This window comes from Sarcophilus harrisii, chromosome 1, assembly GCF_902635505.1.
Source record: "Sarcophilus harrisii chromosome 1, mSarHar1.11, whole genome shotgun sequence".
Taxonomy (NCBI): Eukaryota; Metazoa; Chordata; class Mammalia; order Dasyuromorphia; family Dasyuridae; genus Sarcophilus; species Sarcophilus harrisii.
In genome coordinates this window covers 264,490,470-264,506,053 of record NC_045426.1, presented here as the reverse complement: position 1 = coordinate 264,506,053, position 15,584 = coordinate 264,490,470, and the positions used below count along the sequence as shown (strand labels likewise).

General features: G+C 37.1%; 1 protein-coding gene across 1 annotated transcript in view; it reads right to left on the bottom strand.

Moving 5' to 3' along the window:
- Positions 1-9,144, bottom strand: part of PRKAR1B (protein kinase cAMP-dependent type I regulatory subunit beta) — a 245,085-nt gene extending 235,941 nt beyond the window's left edge. The window contains exons 1-2 of the mRNA XM_003761498.4: positions 8,941-9,144; positions 6,865-7,049 (exon numbers count right to left, since the gene is read on the bottom strand). Of these exons, the coding sequence (XP_003761546.1) occupies positions 6,865-7,041 (177 nt within the window). The 5' untranslated portion in view covers positions 7,042-7,049; positions 8,941-9,144. The remainder of the gene's footprint in view (positions 1-6,864; positions 7,050-8,940) is intronic.
- Between the last annotated feature and the right edge of the window lie 6,440 nt (positions 9,145-15,584).

The following is a 15,584-nucleotide window of genomic DNA, read 5'->3' as shown; positions in this document are numbered from 1 at the left end:
TTAAAAAGGAGGCTGAAAACTGGGGCCAAAAGGTTTCTTTTTTCAGCCTATTAACACCACCAAATACAGATCAGTATATGTCAAGATTTGAGGATTAAAGGGTTTGCAACCAATCAGAAGAGGATGAAATGTATGTACAAAACAAATTTTCTGGCATAAAAATGAAGCTCAGTTTGGAACAAATGGCAGGGGAAAACAAGCCTGTTAGGTACATTCTTACTCATCGCTGCAATAATCATAAAATTGAGAAGACACAGTCACAGGTTTCTGAATAATCCCGGAAGGGTTTTTGTAAAGTTAAATTAAAATCTCTAAAGTGGATTAGTCCTACCACAGTTGTTTTTCACTCCCCAAAGGCCTGCTTAAATGCCAATTTAAAGATAAGGTGAAACTAGCAGACCCTCTTCAAGTTAAACTGATTCTCCCTTTCTCAATTAAAAGAAAGAAAAAAAAAAAAAAAAAAAAAAAAACTATAGAAGTTAACCATACCAAATCACACGATTTGGAAAAGAAGGAAAGATTAGAAAATTGGAAGGACAGGAGCAAACTTGAAAAGAGTGAGAAGAGGGGTGGTCCCAAAGCACTGACATTTAAAAGGCAGTAAAAATTTAATATATCCACCCTTTCAAATCATGTAATTTCAGGTCCAAGTGAGCAAAAGTAATTAGTTTAAACGGAAGCCACCAGATCAAATGTTCTTGCTTAAATACCCATAAGTGAACCACAGCGCTAACTAATCCTTCCTCCTACTCAATTGAATTTGTCACAATCACCTTGCATTATTTTCCCAAAGATGTTTTGAAGAGACCTACCAGCTAGCGCCCAGGCACATTTTGTGCTATCCTCCAGCTGCCAAAATTACTAATTACAGCTCTAGATCAGGGATGGCACATTTACTTCCTTGAGGGGAGAGACTAGCTTTTGCCTATTTGTATCCCCAAAGCTAAGCACAGTATCAAGCACATAATAGATGTTTAATAAATGTTTATCTATTGCCAGGCAAAAACATTCATGTATTTTTTCCAGATAATTTATACAGTATCTTTCTCTATAGAGCCTATGATTCTTTTCACCTAGTCATTATACAAAAAATATTAAAGAGTTCATCAATTTGCCTTGCACACAAAAATGGTGGTTTCTCAGATAAAAATTACATCAGCTTCTTTTCGAGTCCCTTCACATTTTAGAAATGGTCAATGGATTAAAAGCGTGATACATTTGCTTTGCTTAAAAAAGGGAGGCTAAGAGGAAATTAGAGTTGTCAAGGGCAAAAGCAAATAATTAATAAGCTCCTGGGAACAGAGAGTACATTAGCTACAAAATGAAGACTAAAAATCAGTTTACTATTTTTTTAAAAAAAGCTTCTGGACTACTCCTACATTCCTACATCTTTAATGAAAAGGGGCTATCAAAGTTTTGCAATGTGAAAAAGGTCAATATGGGGGGGGGGGGAATGATTATTTTTTATGTGGTAAATTTAACTTTTTGAGATTCTTATAGATCAAGTTCTCCTAATGTTTTTTGTTGTCATGAACCCCTTCGGAAGATGCTGGATTGCTTTCTTAAAATAATGTTAAAGGCACAGACAGAGGGGACATTTAATCACAAATGAAAGAAATACTAAATTTCAGTTAGAGGTTACTAAAAATAAAGATCTAATTTTTTTCCCATTAAAATTCATGGACCCTTTGAAATCTATCCAGAGACTCCAAATTAAAAACCTCTATTGTAGTGTTTTCTTATATCATTTTATAAAGATCTTGGGAAAAACTAAAATATAAAGAAAACTATAATAAAATACTTAGGGATACTCCATATCCTTGTATTCTAAAAACTCTCTGATTTTTTTGGTGCTGTCCCCTATTAAAGCTAGTTCTCTCTCTCCGTTCTAGCCAACCCTTCTTATATATAACCTTTTTTAATAATTGCTGGAAGCTTCCACATTTACACAGGGAGGCCACCCAATCTCTGTGCCTATGACATCATGAAAAACCAATCAGATTGTGCTTGGGCTAGAACTATGTAGTCCTTTTCCTCCTCAAACAACCCTGACTGAATATGCATATTCTGGTTCTGGTGTTGGAGATCTGCTAATATCCTCCCTAGTTGTTTCTATTCCTCTGTTCCTGCTCCTGAATATATACATTCCAACCTTTAAGTTTTCCCTTATGAAAATTATGATAGACCCCTAATAAAACCTATTGCTTTAATCATTTAAAGGTCTAACCAGTTCTTTTGCAAAACTTTAAAATGTCTAAAAATGGTTGGAAGAGGATATAATTTCTTCTTTTTTAATTAGTTTTTTTTTGAGGATATAATTTCTTGATGGAAGAGATTATCTCTTATAGTCTTAGAGGGTTGCCTAGAACGTTGCAAGTTTAAATGACTTCCCTAGTCAGAAAGTCAGTCTTCATGAGAGGCTTTCCTGATAATAGATCAGGATAATAGATCTATGCACCTACACCACAAAAGCCTTAAATTCTCATTGGCATCTACTTCAAGAAATCATGATAATATATACCCCTTCCTTTGTCAATAAACCTTCGTCTAATCATGACTTTTTTTGGAGGCTTTTCAATTCTCTTTCCTTTTCTGGTTCCACATCAATTTTCATTAAGAATTAACGTATAAATGTTCTCTTTTGACTTTTCAGGAAATTTCAACCTTTTGTCAATTTTTCATCCAAAAATTCCTTTTGCTGACCATGTATCTATTAAAACAAATCTTAATATAGAACTCAATATAGGTCCCAGAAGAAGAAGGAAATCTAAATATAGCCTTTGGCCCAAGACTTAAACTAAATATCTCCTGAATGGCACCAAGAACATTTTCAAAACTCCTTTTATGATGTAGCTTGTGTAGAAGCAAGCTGAAAAAGGGGGAGGAAGAATAATGACCTACCCAACCAACTAAATAAGAGGAATCTCCTCTCCAACTTGAATAAATCCTCATGAAAATTTTTCTAAAGATTCATTTCTTTGGAAAGATCATTTCTCTACTATATGTAAAATGCTGACCAGCTGTGTAATGTATGGCACAAGAAGAATATGGGGAGATCCTAAAGGAAGTTCAATTTAATATCTCCATGTTTCACACAATAATAACTAGCATTTATATAGCACTTGAAGGTTTGTATAGCATTGTACACATGTTCCTATGAAATATTATTAGGTGCTATTATTATCCCCATTTTACAAATGAGGAAACTGAGGTTGAGAAAAGTTAAGAAATTTGTTACACTGAATCTTGAATTCATTACCACACTGTCACAATGTAGATAGGTAGTATGCTTCATCTTTAGTCCTTTGTCATCATAATTAGTTATAAAAATTGATCATCGTTCCTAGCCCCTTTAAAGTTGATTTGTGTGTCTCCAATAGATTGTTTTTTAAATCCTCCCACAGAAATCTTCCAGACTTCAAAGTCAGTATTCTTAACAATTCAGCCATCTAGCTAAATAGCATCTCAAATTTTCCATAAAATTAAGATTTTTGTCTTTTTGGAAAACTGATATTAGCATAAGAGTCCATCATGAAGGAAATGAGTAATTATGGAGATATAGCTACAGTTGATAGAAAGAGTTACAAATAAAAAAAGTGGTAGACCAATAAGATGTGAAAACAAGGGATATAGTCAGAAGGCTATACTGTATCTATAAATTTTTAGGGAAAAGACTTAATAGAAGGCTTTGAGAATACCGGACAGATCTGTGAAAACTCAAGGGGAGCCACAATCAACTTTTAAAGGCTTAGGAACTCTGATCACTATAACCCATCATGATGCTAAAGGACATGATGAATCATACTAGCTACCATCTTCTAACAGAGCAGTGATAGATTCAAGATGCAAAACAAAGCATGATTGATGAGAGAATCTGTTTTTTTTTTTGACTATGCATATTTGTTAGAAAGATTTTGTTTATTTTTTCTCAATGGGAGGGGAGTAGGAGATAGAGAAAATAAATGTTTGCTAAATGCTTGTTAATGAAAAGAATTTTTTTAATCTGTGGGAAAATATGGATAAGTATCAATTACACAAAATGAGAAGGCATAGATGAATTGTCATCTATCCAAATGGAGAGAATATACAAATCAATGTGATCAGAGACCAATAGCAATGAAGAAAAATTAGTTAATTCATCAACCAACTTATACACAGTTATAATAGTAATTTTTCCTTTAGTAAATGAATTGGTTCTAATTAGAAATTAGTTACCATCAGTGAAGTGACCTTCTCCAAGAATATGCTTACCTGAGTGGAAAACAGACAACCAAAAACTCTTCTTTATTAAAAAAAAAAAAAAAAAAAAAAGCAAAATCATTTTCCTATGGATTAGTTAGGGTAGGGTATAGTAAATTATCCAACATAATTTGTCATTTTCTGTCTTTTGAAAAAGCATATTCAACATTAACAATCATTAGAAAACCCACACATTCAATTCTTGCCATCAAAATGGGATAGTGGTCCATGCTTAACCAATACCCTTTAGAAATGGCCTTGGTTCTCTGAATGATATTGTATTTTTATAAAAATCTGTCTATGAAATATGGAGTTACACTTTATTGATATGGTTGCAATCAGGCATACTCATGACACAAAGTCAACTGTCATGCAACTGATCAGGTTGGAAAATCACAATGAAACAAAGAACTAAGGAAATGATATTTACAATCTTCTGAAAAACAAATCTCAGTAGGAAAAATTGCCTTTGTCCCTAGTGATGTTATTAGTTTCCAACAAATGAGTAATACAACAGTCTTAAATATTTTCTAATAAGAAGACTAGCTAATAACTAATTATCTTGATCTAGCTTCAGCTTATATAGATTTCCCAGAACTGAGATGTTCCAACTGAGTCTTCTGAAGGAAGATTATACCCTATTGTACCTTCTACCTTGGTTTCACAAGCAGTAATCTAGTCTCCACAGAAAAACAAAAAACAAAAAATTCCTGATTTGCCCTGTTGTCTGCTACTGCCCCACCATAATATATGCTAAATAGTTTTATAAACCTTAACTCTTACCATTACGGTCCTTCTTAAGAAGTCTTCTTCACGGCAGTCAGAGTATTACTGATAAGACTACTCTACTCTGCTATGGTTACATGCCTTACTCATGAAACCTGACACCTTCTCTAAAATGAACTTGAAAGTAGGTAACCTTTTCCTGGTTCTAATACAGCAAATGTTTCATATATATACTTTAGACTATAGTACGGAGATTTTGGTATGTAAATAATAGAATTCTGCAAGAACCAGAATGGTCTCCCAGTTCAAGCCATGCAGTGAATATAGAATAGAACATTATGCAGAGCTAATTAACTAATGTTGGGGTATATGCATAAATCAGTTTAATTAACTTCAGTCTCTATCCTATTGTGATTTGAGATGGAAAATGGCCAATGATGATAGTCCTGTAACATTACCTACCTGTCTCTTCCTTTCTGGTTCTGCAGGACATAACATACTCTACAAAAACCTAAAGTGGAAAAACACGTTCTTCTATTTCCCTTCTTGATTGGATTTCAGAAGAGAGTCTTTGAGCCACAACTAGCCCCATATATGCAGCTACTCACAGATTGCTTTAAATATAAGCAGTCACTTACCTGGTGTGATTTACAAGGTCATTGGAAAGCCCTCCCACCCCCATTCAAAAATATCTCCTCCAATAAGTCACCAAAAAGGCTGAAATTTTTTCATTCTTCATTTGGTGTCTAGAGACAAAAAAATGCAAATGCTTCCAAAATGTAAATGACCTCCAATGACAGCTAGACTTGGATTTATTTATCAGATAGACTAGAAAGACTTCTGAGGTTCTCAGTGCATGACACTCAGGATAAATTTTGATGGTTGGACATAAAGGAAAAAAGGAATTTTGGAGCATGGGCACTGCCTGGGGAAAGATTTGGGACTGCAGTAGGGAACCTGGAAAGCTACATGTAGACGCTGAGACGTGAGGGAAGGGGTACCAAAAGTAAGAAAGAACAAAAAAGGGAATGATGAGGCCTCACTACCTATCATCATACTTTTCAGTGAAGAGTATATAAGTGATTGAATAAATAAGTTGAAGGCATATTCTTCATTCCCTGAAAGAATGTCTAGGGATATGTAGTTGCTTCATCACTCCCCATCCCCTATGAATTGAGGGAGCAGGATCCTCATTATCCTTGAGAAAGAGAGAACTGCTGGGAGGGTTCAAGTAGAGTATAAACCTTGAGAGATTTATATACACTCTTAATTTCCACTGCGTATATATTGCAGGAGATTCAATTCACTATGCATTTATTAGCCAATTGCTGTGTGCAAACAAAATAGATAATAGGATAAGGCATAAATACAATAATAAGTATGTAATATGTATTCTGAAAGATCTCATTTTTAAAATATCAATTTTAAATGTTTAATTATGAATTACTTTCTTCTATGTGTTTATGCAAACCTTGAATTAATGGAGACTCAGTTCTATGTACCTAAAATCATATTTATAACTGAGGAACAGGAAAAAGGATAGTCATGAATGCCTAAAGGTTTGAAATGTGGTCATTTTGGCCTAATACAACATACTTGGATAAAATACCACTGGTCTCTGAAAATGGCTTAAGGAAAAAAATCTAAAGTTAATTAACCAAATAATGGTCTATTCAATAGCTATTCTGGCCATTGTTTTAAAATACATGATGGCTTGTCAAATTCTGCATTTAATTGTACAGATTCCTCATGGAACCACTGAAAATTCACAAGACAAAAAAAAAAAAAAAACTTTGAGCTTTTTAAGGTAAATGAAAAAAAGGAATTGCAAACTAGAAAGAAATATTTTATATGAGTACATTTATAAATGGAAAATAACAGTTATTTCAGGCTACTGACCTTTTCTAATTTTTCAAAATGCTCCCGAAGAAATTTCATGGGACGGTCAGGTTTGGAGATGCAAAGATTTACAATGCACTCTTTCAAAAGCTGTTGAATATTATGCTTCTGGACATAGAGTTCACATCCTTTCAGGCTCTCATCTTCTTCTAGGTTATAGGAGGAAGAAGAAGCCATCTTCAAACCTTAATGAAAGAAAGAAAAAAAAGAAGGGAGAGAGGTAGGAAAGAAGAAAATGAAGGAGGGAGGGAAAGAAAGAGGAAAGGAGGCAGTGAGGGGGAGGAGAAGGGAGGAAGAGAGGGAGGGAAGAAAGGAGGGAATAATGGAGAAACAAAAAAGGAGGAAAAGAGAAAAAGAGCAGGACAACATATGGAAGAGGGAAGGAAGAGAAAAAAGGAAAGAAAAAAGAGAGAAAGGAAGAGAGGGAACCAATAAGGAAGGAGAGAAAGGGAGGGAAGGAAGAAAGGAAAAAGAGGAAAAGAAATGGTACAAAATATGCTTTTGAATTTTCTACTTGGGGACTTCACACTACATTTTAAAAATTTAAAACAATTTTAACAGTTGTGGCTATTTGAAATGAATATCAAAATCAAACAGCATTTTCTTCCAAATAATTTAGCATTTAGCAATTCCCAGGAGATTAATATGAATAACTTGTTTTTTTTTTTTAACTTCTGATACCCATGGAAAGACAAGAGATTTTTATATTTTCATTTTTCCTAAATCAAATAAATAGAAGGGGTATTCTTTTGAACCAAAAACAAAATGCTGAGATTTAGGTAGAAGAAAGCAGTGATGCCTCCACTGGACTATGGCAGACGCAGCTAAAATCACACAAATACTTGCTCTGCACATATGCAACCCTGAGTTTTTAAAAGGACTGTTGTGTGAGATGATTAAATATAGTCACAACCCACATCTTATTGTATCAAGCTGCGACAACTCTAAAGAGGAGAAAAGAGAAGGTCTGGGAAGATTTTTGTTTTTTAATTTTTTAATGCTGAACAGTAACCTATGGAATAAACAGAAGAATTTTCTTTGTGTAATAATGTACATTATATATACAACATGAAGAGTGAGGACAAAGAAGGAATCTTCGGAGTTCATCGTATCCATCCCCCTGCCTAAAGACAGGAAGAAATTTAAATTTTTCTTGACAGATTAAGACTTTATTTTATTTTTCAAAGGTTCCAGAATTCTATTTAACAAGCTCCCATTCTAATGCTTAATAACTCTGCCTGAGGTTTCAGAAAATTCCAGTCTCCCACCAATACAGATTCATGTTATGAAGGCTGAGAGAAATTTGGCTCCCTATGGGATTAAACCTTAATGCTGCAAGAATTCCCAGGGAAAAATCATTTCCATTTCCATCCTTTTCAACACCAAGACCAGTTCCCTACATTCCTTACATTATCCACAAGGGAAGGGAGGGAGAGAGAGCAAAAGACACTCTCATTAAGAACTATATAGTAGCTCACTTCCTCCCCGAGGGACAAAATGGGGAAAGCCTTCAGTGGCCTTTAGGTCCCACAAGGATTGCAATATTCTTTTCAATGTCTCGTCCCCTGAGTGTGTGAGGTGGGAGTGGGGTGGAAGGTATGTTTTCATATGTCAACCACAGACCTCCAGAATTTTAAAATCTCCTATATTTGGGGAGAGGGCAAAAGAAGGGCTCTTTTTGTGGCCTGGCGCAAACTGAATTCCCCACCCCTTAAGGCATCCCTCATACTGGAAGTGGCGGAGGGAGTGAGGTATGAGGCTCTGTCCAGTGTGGGGAGGCGTCTGGGGCAGCAGCTCCCCAAGCCGGGGAGGGAAAGGGGGGTGGGGAGGACAGCTGCCGGGTAAGGACTGCGGTTTCTGTCCGAATCCAACGTCCTATCCGCAGTGGTGAGGCTGGGATTGGGGGCGGGGAGGGGGGTGCAGTGGGCGGTGGTGGGAAGACAAGCAGAAGAGATGGGAATTGGGGGTTGGGGGATCAGATTCCCCAGCTTTGATGGGCAGCCGTGGGGCGGAGGGGCAAAAATCCGGGTTAAGGGGCTGTCAGAGGGACAAGGGGAGCAGCCCCAGGGGAAATACCTGGATGAGATGAAGCGACAGAGCGAGCTCCGCGGCGACAGCAACCAGAGAAGCAACAGCAGAGGCAGCGACGGCAGCGGCAGCAGCGACGGCAGCAGCTCCTGAGCTTCGGGTCTCCGCACTGCAGCCGGCTTCCAGCCCCTCCTCCCTACAGCCGCAGAGGTTGTACGGCGGACAGCAGGGCGGGCTCCAGCAGACTGTCCGCAATGGGAGGCCCCCTCTCTCGCTCCCTCCCCGCCCACGGCCCCCACCCCCGCTCCGCCCCTCCCCTCCTGGCTGCAGGTTAGCGGCCTCTGCGACGTACCCCAATCATCCCCCCAAAAATATTTGCTCCTTAAGTCTCCGGCCTGTCATTCACAGGGACCAACCCCCTTTTCAATGTTCCCCCTTTTCTTCGCAGCCATTTCGATATCACCCACCCACTCAGAAAATGTCGCATCCAATTATTCCCCTTTTTCTCTGCTTCTTAACCAAAGAATCCTGCTGAAGCCATTTCTATCGACATTGAGAGAGACTGATGACCGGGATCAGGCATAGAATCTAGGGCTTTGTTTTGGTTGTCACTGAACCTCTAACACATCTTTTAGATACACACCTGTGGCCTGCTTAGGCCAAATTCGTCCATTCTCTTCCTCCCAGACACATCGTGGTCAAGATTACCGAAAGAGTACTAGGAGGTGAATTGAGAAGCCAAGAATCTAGACCTGGGTTCAACATTAATTACCAAGTCTTTGGAACTCTCTGGTTCTCTATTTCCTCAACTTTTAAAGGAGGAAGTGAGACTAGAAGATCCCTAAGACCCTTTGCAACTTCAGCATTCTAGGAGTCTTGAGTTGTTCACCCTAGCTAGGTCTTCCCTCCTACTCCACCCTTACACCCACACTACTCCATTTCCTTTAACAGGAGACGGAATTAAAATTGTAAAGTACAAAACCTAAATGACATCAAAATACCTTTATCTACACAAATGTTGGCCCTCGGCAACAGAAAACTACAGATTCTTCTTTTAAGCATCCCTCCCTGTCCACACATATGCTGTCTAGATGTCTTCTGTCATAAAAGTTAATCTCATAAATTAATCGTACATAAGGTGTAATGAAAAGAATTTCACTGTGAAGACGTGAGAGATCTGGCTTCAAAGACCATCTCGGAAACTTACTATGTATCTACAGGCAAGCCACAGGGGAAAAAATTTATAACTAGCATTTATATAACACTTTAAGATTTGGAAAATACAAATATTTCTATTTCATTTCATCTTCACAACCACCTTAGGAAGTAGATGTTATTATTAACTTCCCTTTGTTGTTTGTCCTTCATTCTCAAAGACTGCTATGGCATTAAGGAGGTGATGGTATGACAGGTGAATGAATTGGATTTGAGGGATGGAAGGCTGTACAAAGTCACAAGCCTCATTTTCTCCTCCTGAACTATCTGGGTCCAGATATAAATGAGGATGACTGGAGATGGCTCTTTTCAGATAAGAAGGAAAACTGGTTTAAGGTTTCCTCAGGGACATATAGCTGGCAAATGTCCAAAGTCAAATTTGAACTCAGGACTTCCTGGTTCAGCATTCTCTCCATTATACTGCCTAGCTGCCTCAGAATTTTCAAGGTTGAAGGGATGTCCATGGTCACCTAGTCCCTATACAATACCTGAAAAATGATAGCCCAATCTCTGCTTGAAAACCTCAGGTGAAAAGGAATCCACTGCTCCTAATTTCCTTATCTGCAAAATAAGAAAAATAATATCACAAGGGTTGTTGATGGTAGTGGTCCTTCATTCTCAACTAAGACCATGACATCAGGGAGATGATGCTATGACATGCAAGTGAGTTGAATTTAAATGAGAGAGAGCTGTGTAAGGTCACCTGCCTCACTTTCTCCTCTGAGAGTCACAAACTCCCTTCTAGTCACATCCCCAGATACTAATGCCTTCCTCTTTCAAATTAGGCTCCCTACTAACTTTCTGTCTACTTATTTTCCTATAGTCTCTCCTTTTAGAATATATACTTCATGAGGAAAGGAGGCTAGTTTTTTTCCTTTCTTTGATATCCCCAATGCTTAGTACAGTGCCTGGAAAATGTTTTTGTTATTTAGTCATATTTTCAGTACTGTCCAATTCTTCATGTCTCCATTTGGAGTCAAAATCCTGGGGAAAATCCTGGAGTGGTTTCTTATTTCCTCCTCCAGTTAATTTTACAGATGAGAAAACTGAAGTAAACTGGTTGAAGTGTTTTGCCCAGGGTCACATAGCTAGCTAGTCTGAGGCCAGATTTGAACCCAGGAAGATAAGTCTTCTGATTCCAGGCCCAGCAGTCTATCTAGCTGCCTGGCACATAGTAAGTGATTTCACAGGCAGCATGTCTGAAAGCTTAGATCGTCATACAATATCAATGAAACTACTTAGATTTCAATCCAACACACAATTCTTTTGGGGTAAATTTCCTCAAAAACCCCTAACACTTACTGTGGATTATAAAGAATGTGACTTTGTCCTTCCTTATTTATGTTCTTTCAATGTTTCTTATTCAAGGACGAAAAAAATCCCTGAACTGGTTACATATATCAGAGATGTCTGTCTTAGCTTGTTAACCCCTAGTGAGCAGGTATTCAATTCAGCATTTATTGAGGCCTCCTCCCTGATTAAAAATACAATGTTAAGCCCTCAAAGAGAGGGTGATGAGTAAATTCTTGTCCTTGAGAATCTTCTGAAAACTGCCATCTCAGATGGCTCCTTTTGATGACTAAGCGAGATCCTTGTATAGGCCATGGGACCCTAAATATAAAATAAATATTTCCCTGATGTCTCCCCAATAGGATGTGAGTTCCCTCATCTCAGAAGCTATTTATGTCTTTCTTTGTATCCCCACAGTTGATACAATCCCTATAAGTGATCAATAAATTATTTAACATAGAAAGGAGTTTAGAGGTCATCTAATTTTTTTTATTATAGCTTTTTATTTACAAGATATATGCATGGGTAATTTTTCAGCATTGACAATTGCAAAACCTCCTTCCCCTCTCCCCCTCCCCTAGATGGCAGATTGGCCAATATATGCTAAATATGTTAAAGTATATGTTAAATACAATCTATGTATACATGTCCATACAGTTATTTTGCTGTACAAAAAAAAATCAGACTTTGAAATAGTGTACAATTAGCCTGTGAAGGAAATAAAAAATGCAGGTGGGAAAAATAGAGGGATTGGGAATTTTATGTAGTGGTTCCTATAGAGGTCATCTAATCAAAACCCTCATCCAACAAATGAGAAATTATTCTCATTATTTGTTGGTCCAAGGCCATGTATATAAGTAATGATAAAGCCTGGATATGAAGCTGGATCCATTGCCCCAAAGCCAGCAGCATTTTTTTTTTTCTTCTAAACATACTTCCAAATTTGTCATGTTGCACAAGAAAAACCAGATCAAAGTAGGGAAAAATGAGAAAGAAAAAAAAAAAAAAAAGATGAAAAGACTATGCTTTGATCCACATTCAGTCTTCATAGTTCTTTCTCTGGATGCAAATGGCTCTTTCCATCAAGTCTATTGAAATTGCCTTGAATCATCTGATTTTTGATAAGAGCCAAAGTCCATCACAGTTAGTCATCACATAATCTTGTTATTGCAGTGAACAATGTTCTCCTGGTTCTACTCACGTCACTCAGCATCAGTTCATGCTAGTCTTTCCAGACTTTTTTGAAATCAGCCTGCTCTTCATTTCTTATAGAATAATAATATTCTATTATCTTCATACATACCATAATTTATTCAGTCAATCCCCAATTGATGGGCATCCACAATTAAAAGTAATTCTTAATAAATTTTTTTTTCTGCCAAAACAATTGGGATTAAGTGACTTGCCCAGGGTCACACAGCTAAGAAGTGTTAAGTGTCTGAGATCAGATTTGAACTTAGGTCCTCCCTACTTCAGAGCTGGTGCTCTATCCATTATACCAACTAGTTGCCCTCTTAATAAATATTTGAAGAAGCAATTATGATTAGGATCATAACCGCCAAATTCTTTTGGAAGCAGTCAGATCGTACAGGAGTTAGAATGCTGGAGTTGGAGTAAAGAAGATCTGCATTCAAATCAGGCACTTAAAAGTTGTGTGAACTTGAGCAAGTCACTCAACTCTCTAGTTTCTCAAATTTAAAAGGATTTGCCATTTCCTTCTCCAATTCATTTTGCTTATGAGGAAACTAAGCCAAACAAGATTAAGTAGTTTGCCCAGGGTCACATATCTAGTAATTGTCTGAAATTGGAAGACTCTTTTTAATGTAAAATTACCCTTGTCATATTGCTTGCCTTCATAATTGGGGGAAGCTGTCAGAAGGGAAATCATTTGGAACTCAAAATATTAAAAAATGAATGTTAAAAAAAAAATCTGAGATCAGATACTGCTAAGCCACTTTCCTTCTCAATATGTGTGTATGTTCATTTTAAGAATTACAAAGAGCTTTACTCATAATAGTCTTATGAATCAAATGGTGTGAATATTAACACTACATGAGGAAAACAAATTTTAACAGTTAAAAAAAAATAGAATTGCCCTAGAATAGGCACTGAAATTCGGGTTGAGGAAGGGAGAGGATGCGTGGAAAAAACTGACTCTCGCCTTGAATTTGTCATTAACTAGCTATATGACCTTGGTCAGGTTACTTCAATCAATCAACATTTGTTTATTAAATACTTAACCTTGGGAATTCAAAATAAAAAATGAAAATAATCTTTGACATCAAGGTGCTTAAATTTTAATGTAGGAGATAGCCTATACATAAATGAGCATTTACATGATACTTATATGTAACAACTTTACTCATTTAGTGATTAGCATCCAAAAGCTTTAATGCCATAAAATGACTAATATGGAAATTTATGCTTTGTATTTTTACACTTGTATAATCTATTTCAAAGAGTTTGCCTTCTCAAAGAGGAGGAAAAGAAGGAAGAGAGGAAGGGAATTTGGAACTCAAAAATTATAAAAACAAATGTCTAAAACTTTTTTACATAAAATTAGAAAAACAAAATAAAAACATTATTTATTTTTTTAAAAAAGATGTGAGGTCCTATGAATCCTGATTTTTAAATGAATTCTGAACCCTGATATTGAGTAGGAGAGTGGGAGGAAAGATTATTTCAGTTTGCCAGAGAAATACTCCATGAAAAAAGAGTAAAGGAGCAGATTAAAAAGAATCAAGACACAGATTTTTGAATAGAGAGATGGAGCCCCACACACAGTGGGAACCAGTCTCCAATTATGTCCCTTAACTTCCAATGCCTGCAGCCCAAGAGATTACTGAGAGTATCTCCCCTTCGCAAAATCATTGTTTTCTTCTGATTTGAGCTGAGATCTTATTTTGCTTTGAGCTTAAGAGCTCATTTACTCTTGTATATTTTTTAGTTTACTCAAATGTATAAATAACTTCTCTGATTTCTGCTTGCTGCTTTCTTTTGTAAAAAGGTACATCAACTATTCATAATGATCTTTTGTGTAACAAGCATTTGGTGGAAAGGAACTAAGCTGGCAAGTATATCACAAGGAAGGGAGTTGGAATGAGAGGTGGAAAGGGTATATATCCTCTCTGTGTACATGTTCAGGGAAACAGCTTTGTTCTGAACCCTTTAGAGCCATGCAGATTCTAAGCATGGAGAAGTAGCAAGCAGATAATAATTCTGACTGAATATCACTCTAGGAGACAGAAGGAAAGATTATCCTACCTGTTCCTCCCTTACAGCTAGGCTGCTGGAGATTACTGCACAGCACATCTTATTCTTTGCAAATGTAGGCTAGATCCTGTAAACAACCACAGATAGTGGGGGAACTCTGGATGAGCTATAAGACCCTTCAGCCCAGAGGGAAACTGCCCACAATGTCTCGAGTGGCTCCCTATCTCCCTTAAGGGCTCTTAGCCTTTTTGAGAAGTCAAGGGGTGGTGACAACCTGTGTTGTGACTAAAATAGAGTGATCCCAAATAGCAAAGAGATATCTACATACAATAGCAAGTTGTTTATGTGGTCCTGCATGCTGCAGTGTTGCTTTGATTATGTAAGGGTATTAGGATATATAAGGCTGAGAGAATTTGGAATAAATGGACTCTATTTTTGACCATCTACATGAGTCCCACCTTTTAACTCCTCTTCTAAGATCAAGGACTTGGGCTAGTACTGAGGTTCTTCAAAGTGCTAGCCTGGACACAACATTTGGTGTTTAAATGTGGCCCTAAACATGTGGCCCTAGAAAATAAGGTACATAGCATCTTGACCGACACAATTGGCGAATTTAGCAGAGGAATCCTTAGGAATAATGTAAGTATAAAAATAGGCAAGTGGGAGGAATAGGTAAGGACTAATCTAGTCACTTTTGTTTTTCAGACAAAATGGGGCAAGTGCTAACAAAAGAACCTCCTTACCCAGGGAAGTGTGAAGAAGACTTAGTTAGGTTAATAGAGAAACAAGGTTTGTTGGTAACTCAGAAGTAGATCAATGAGTTCTCAGATGTTGTAGAGAAGAAGTTGGAGCCAGAGATGTGGAAGGTAGTGGGACAACAACTAGCTGAATACAATGGGATAAAATTGATTTTAAGAAATCCCACATACAAGAAAAAGAAAAGGGTGTCAAACAAGTTAGTAAGAGAAGAAAAA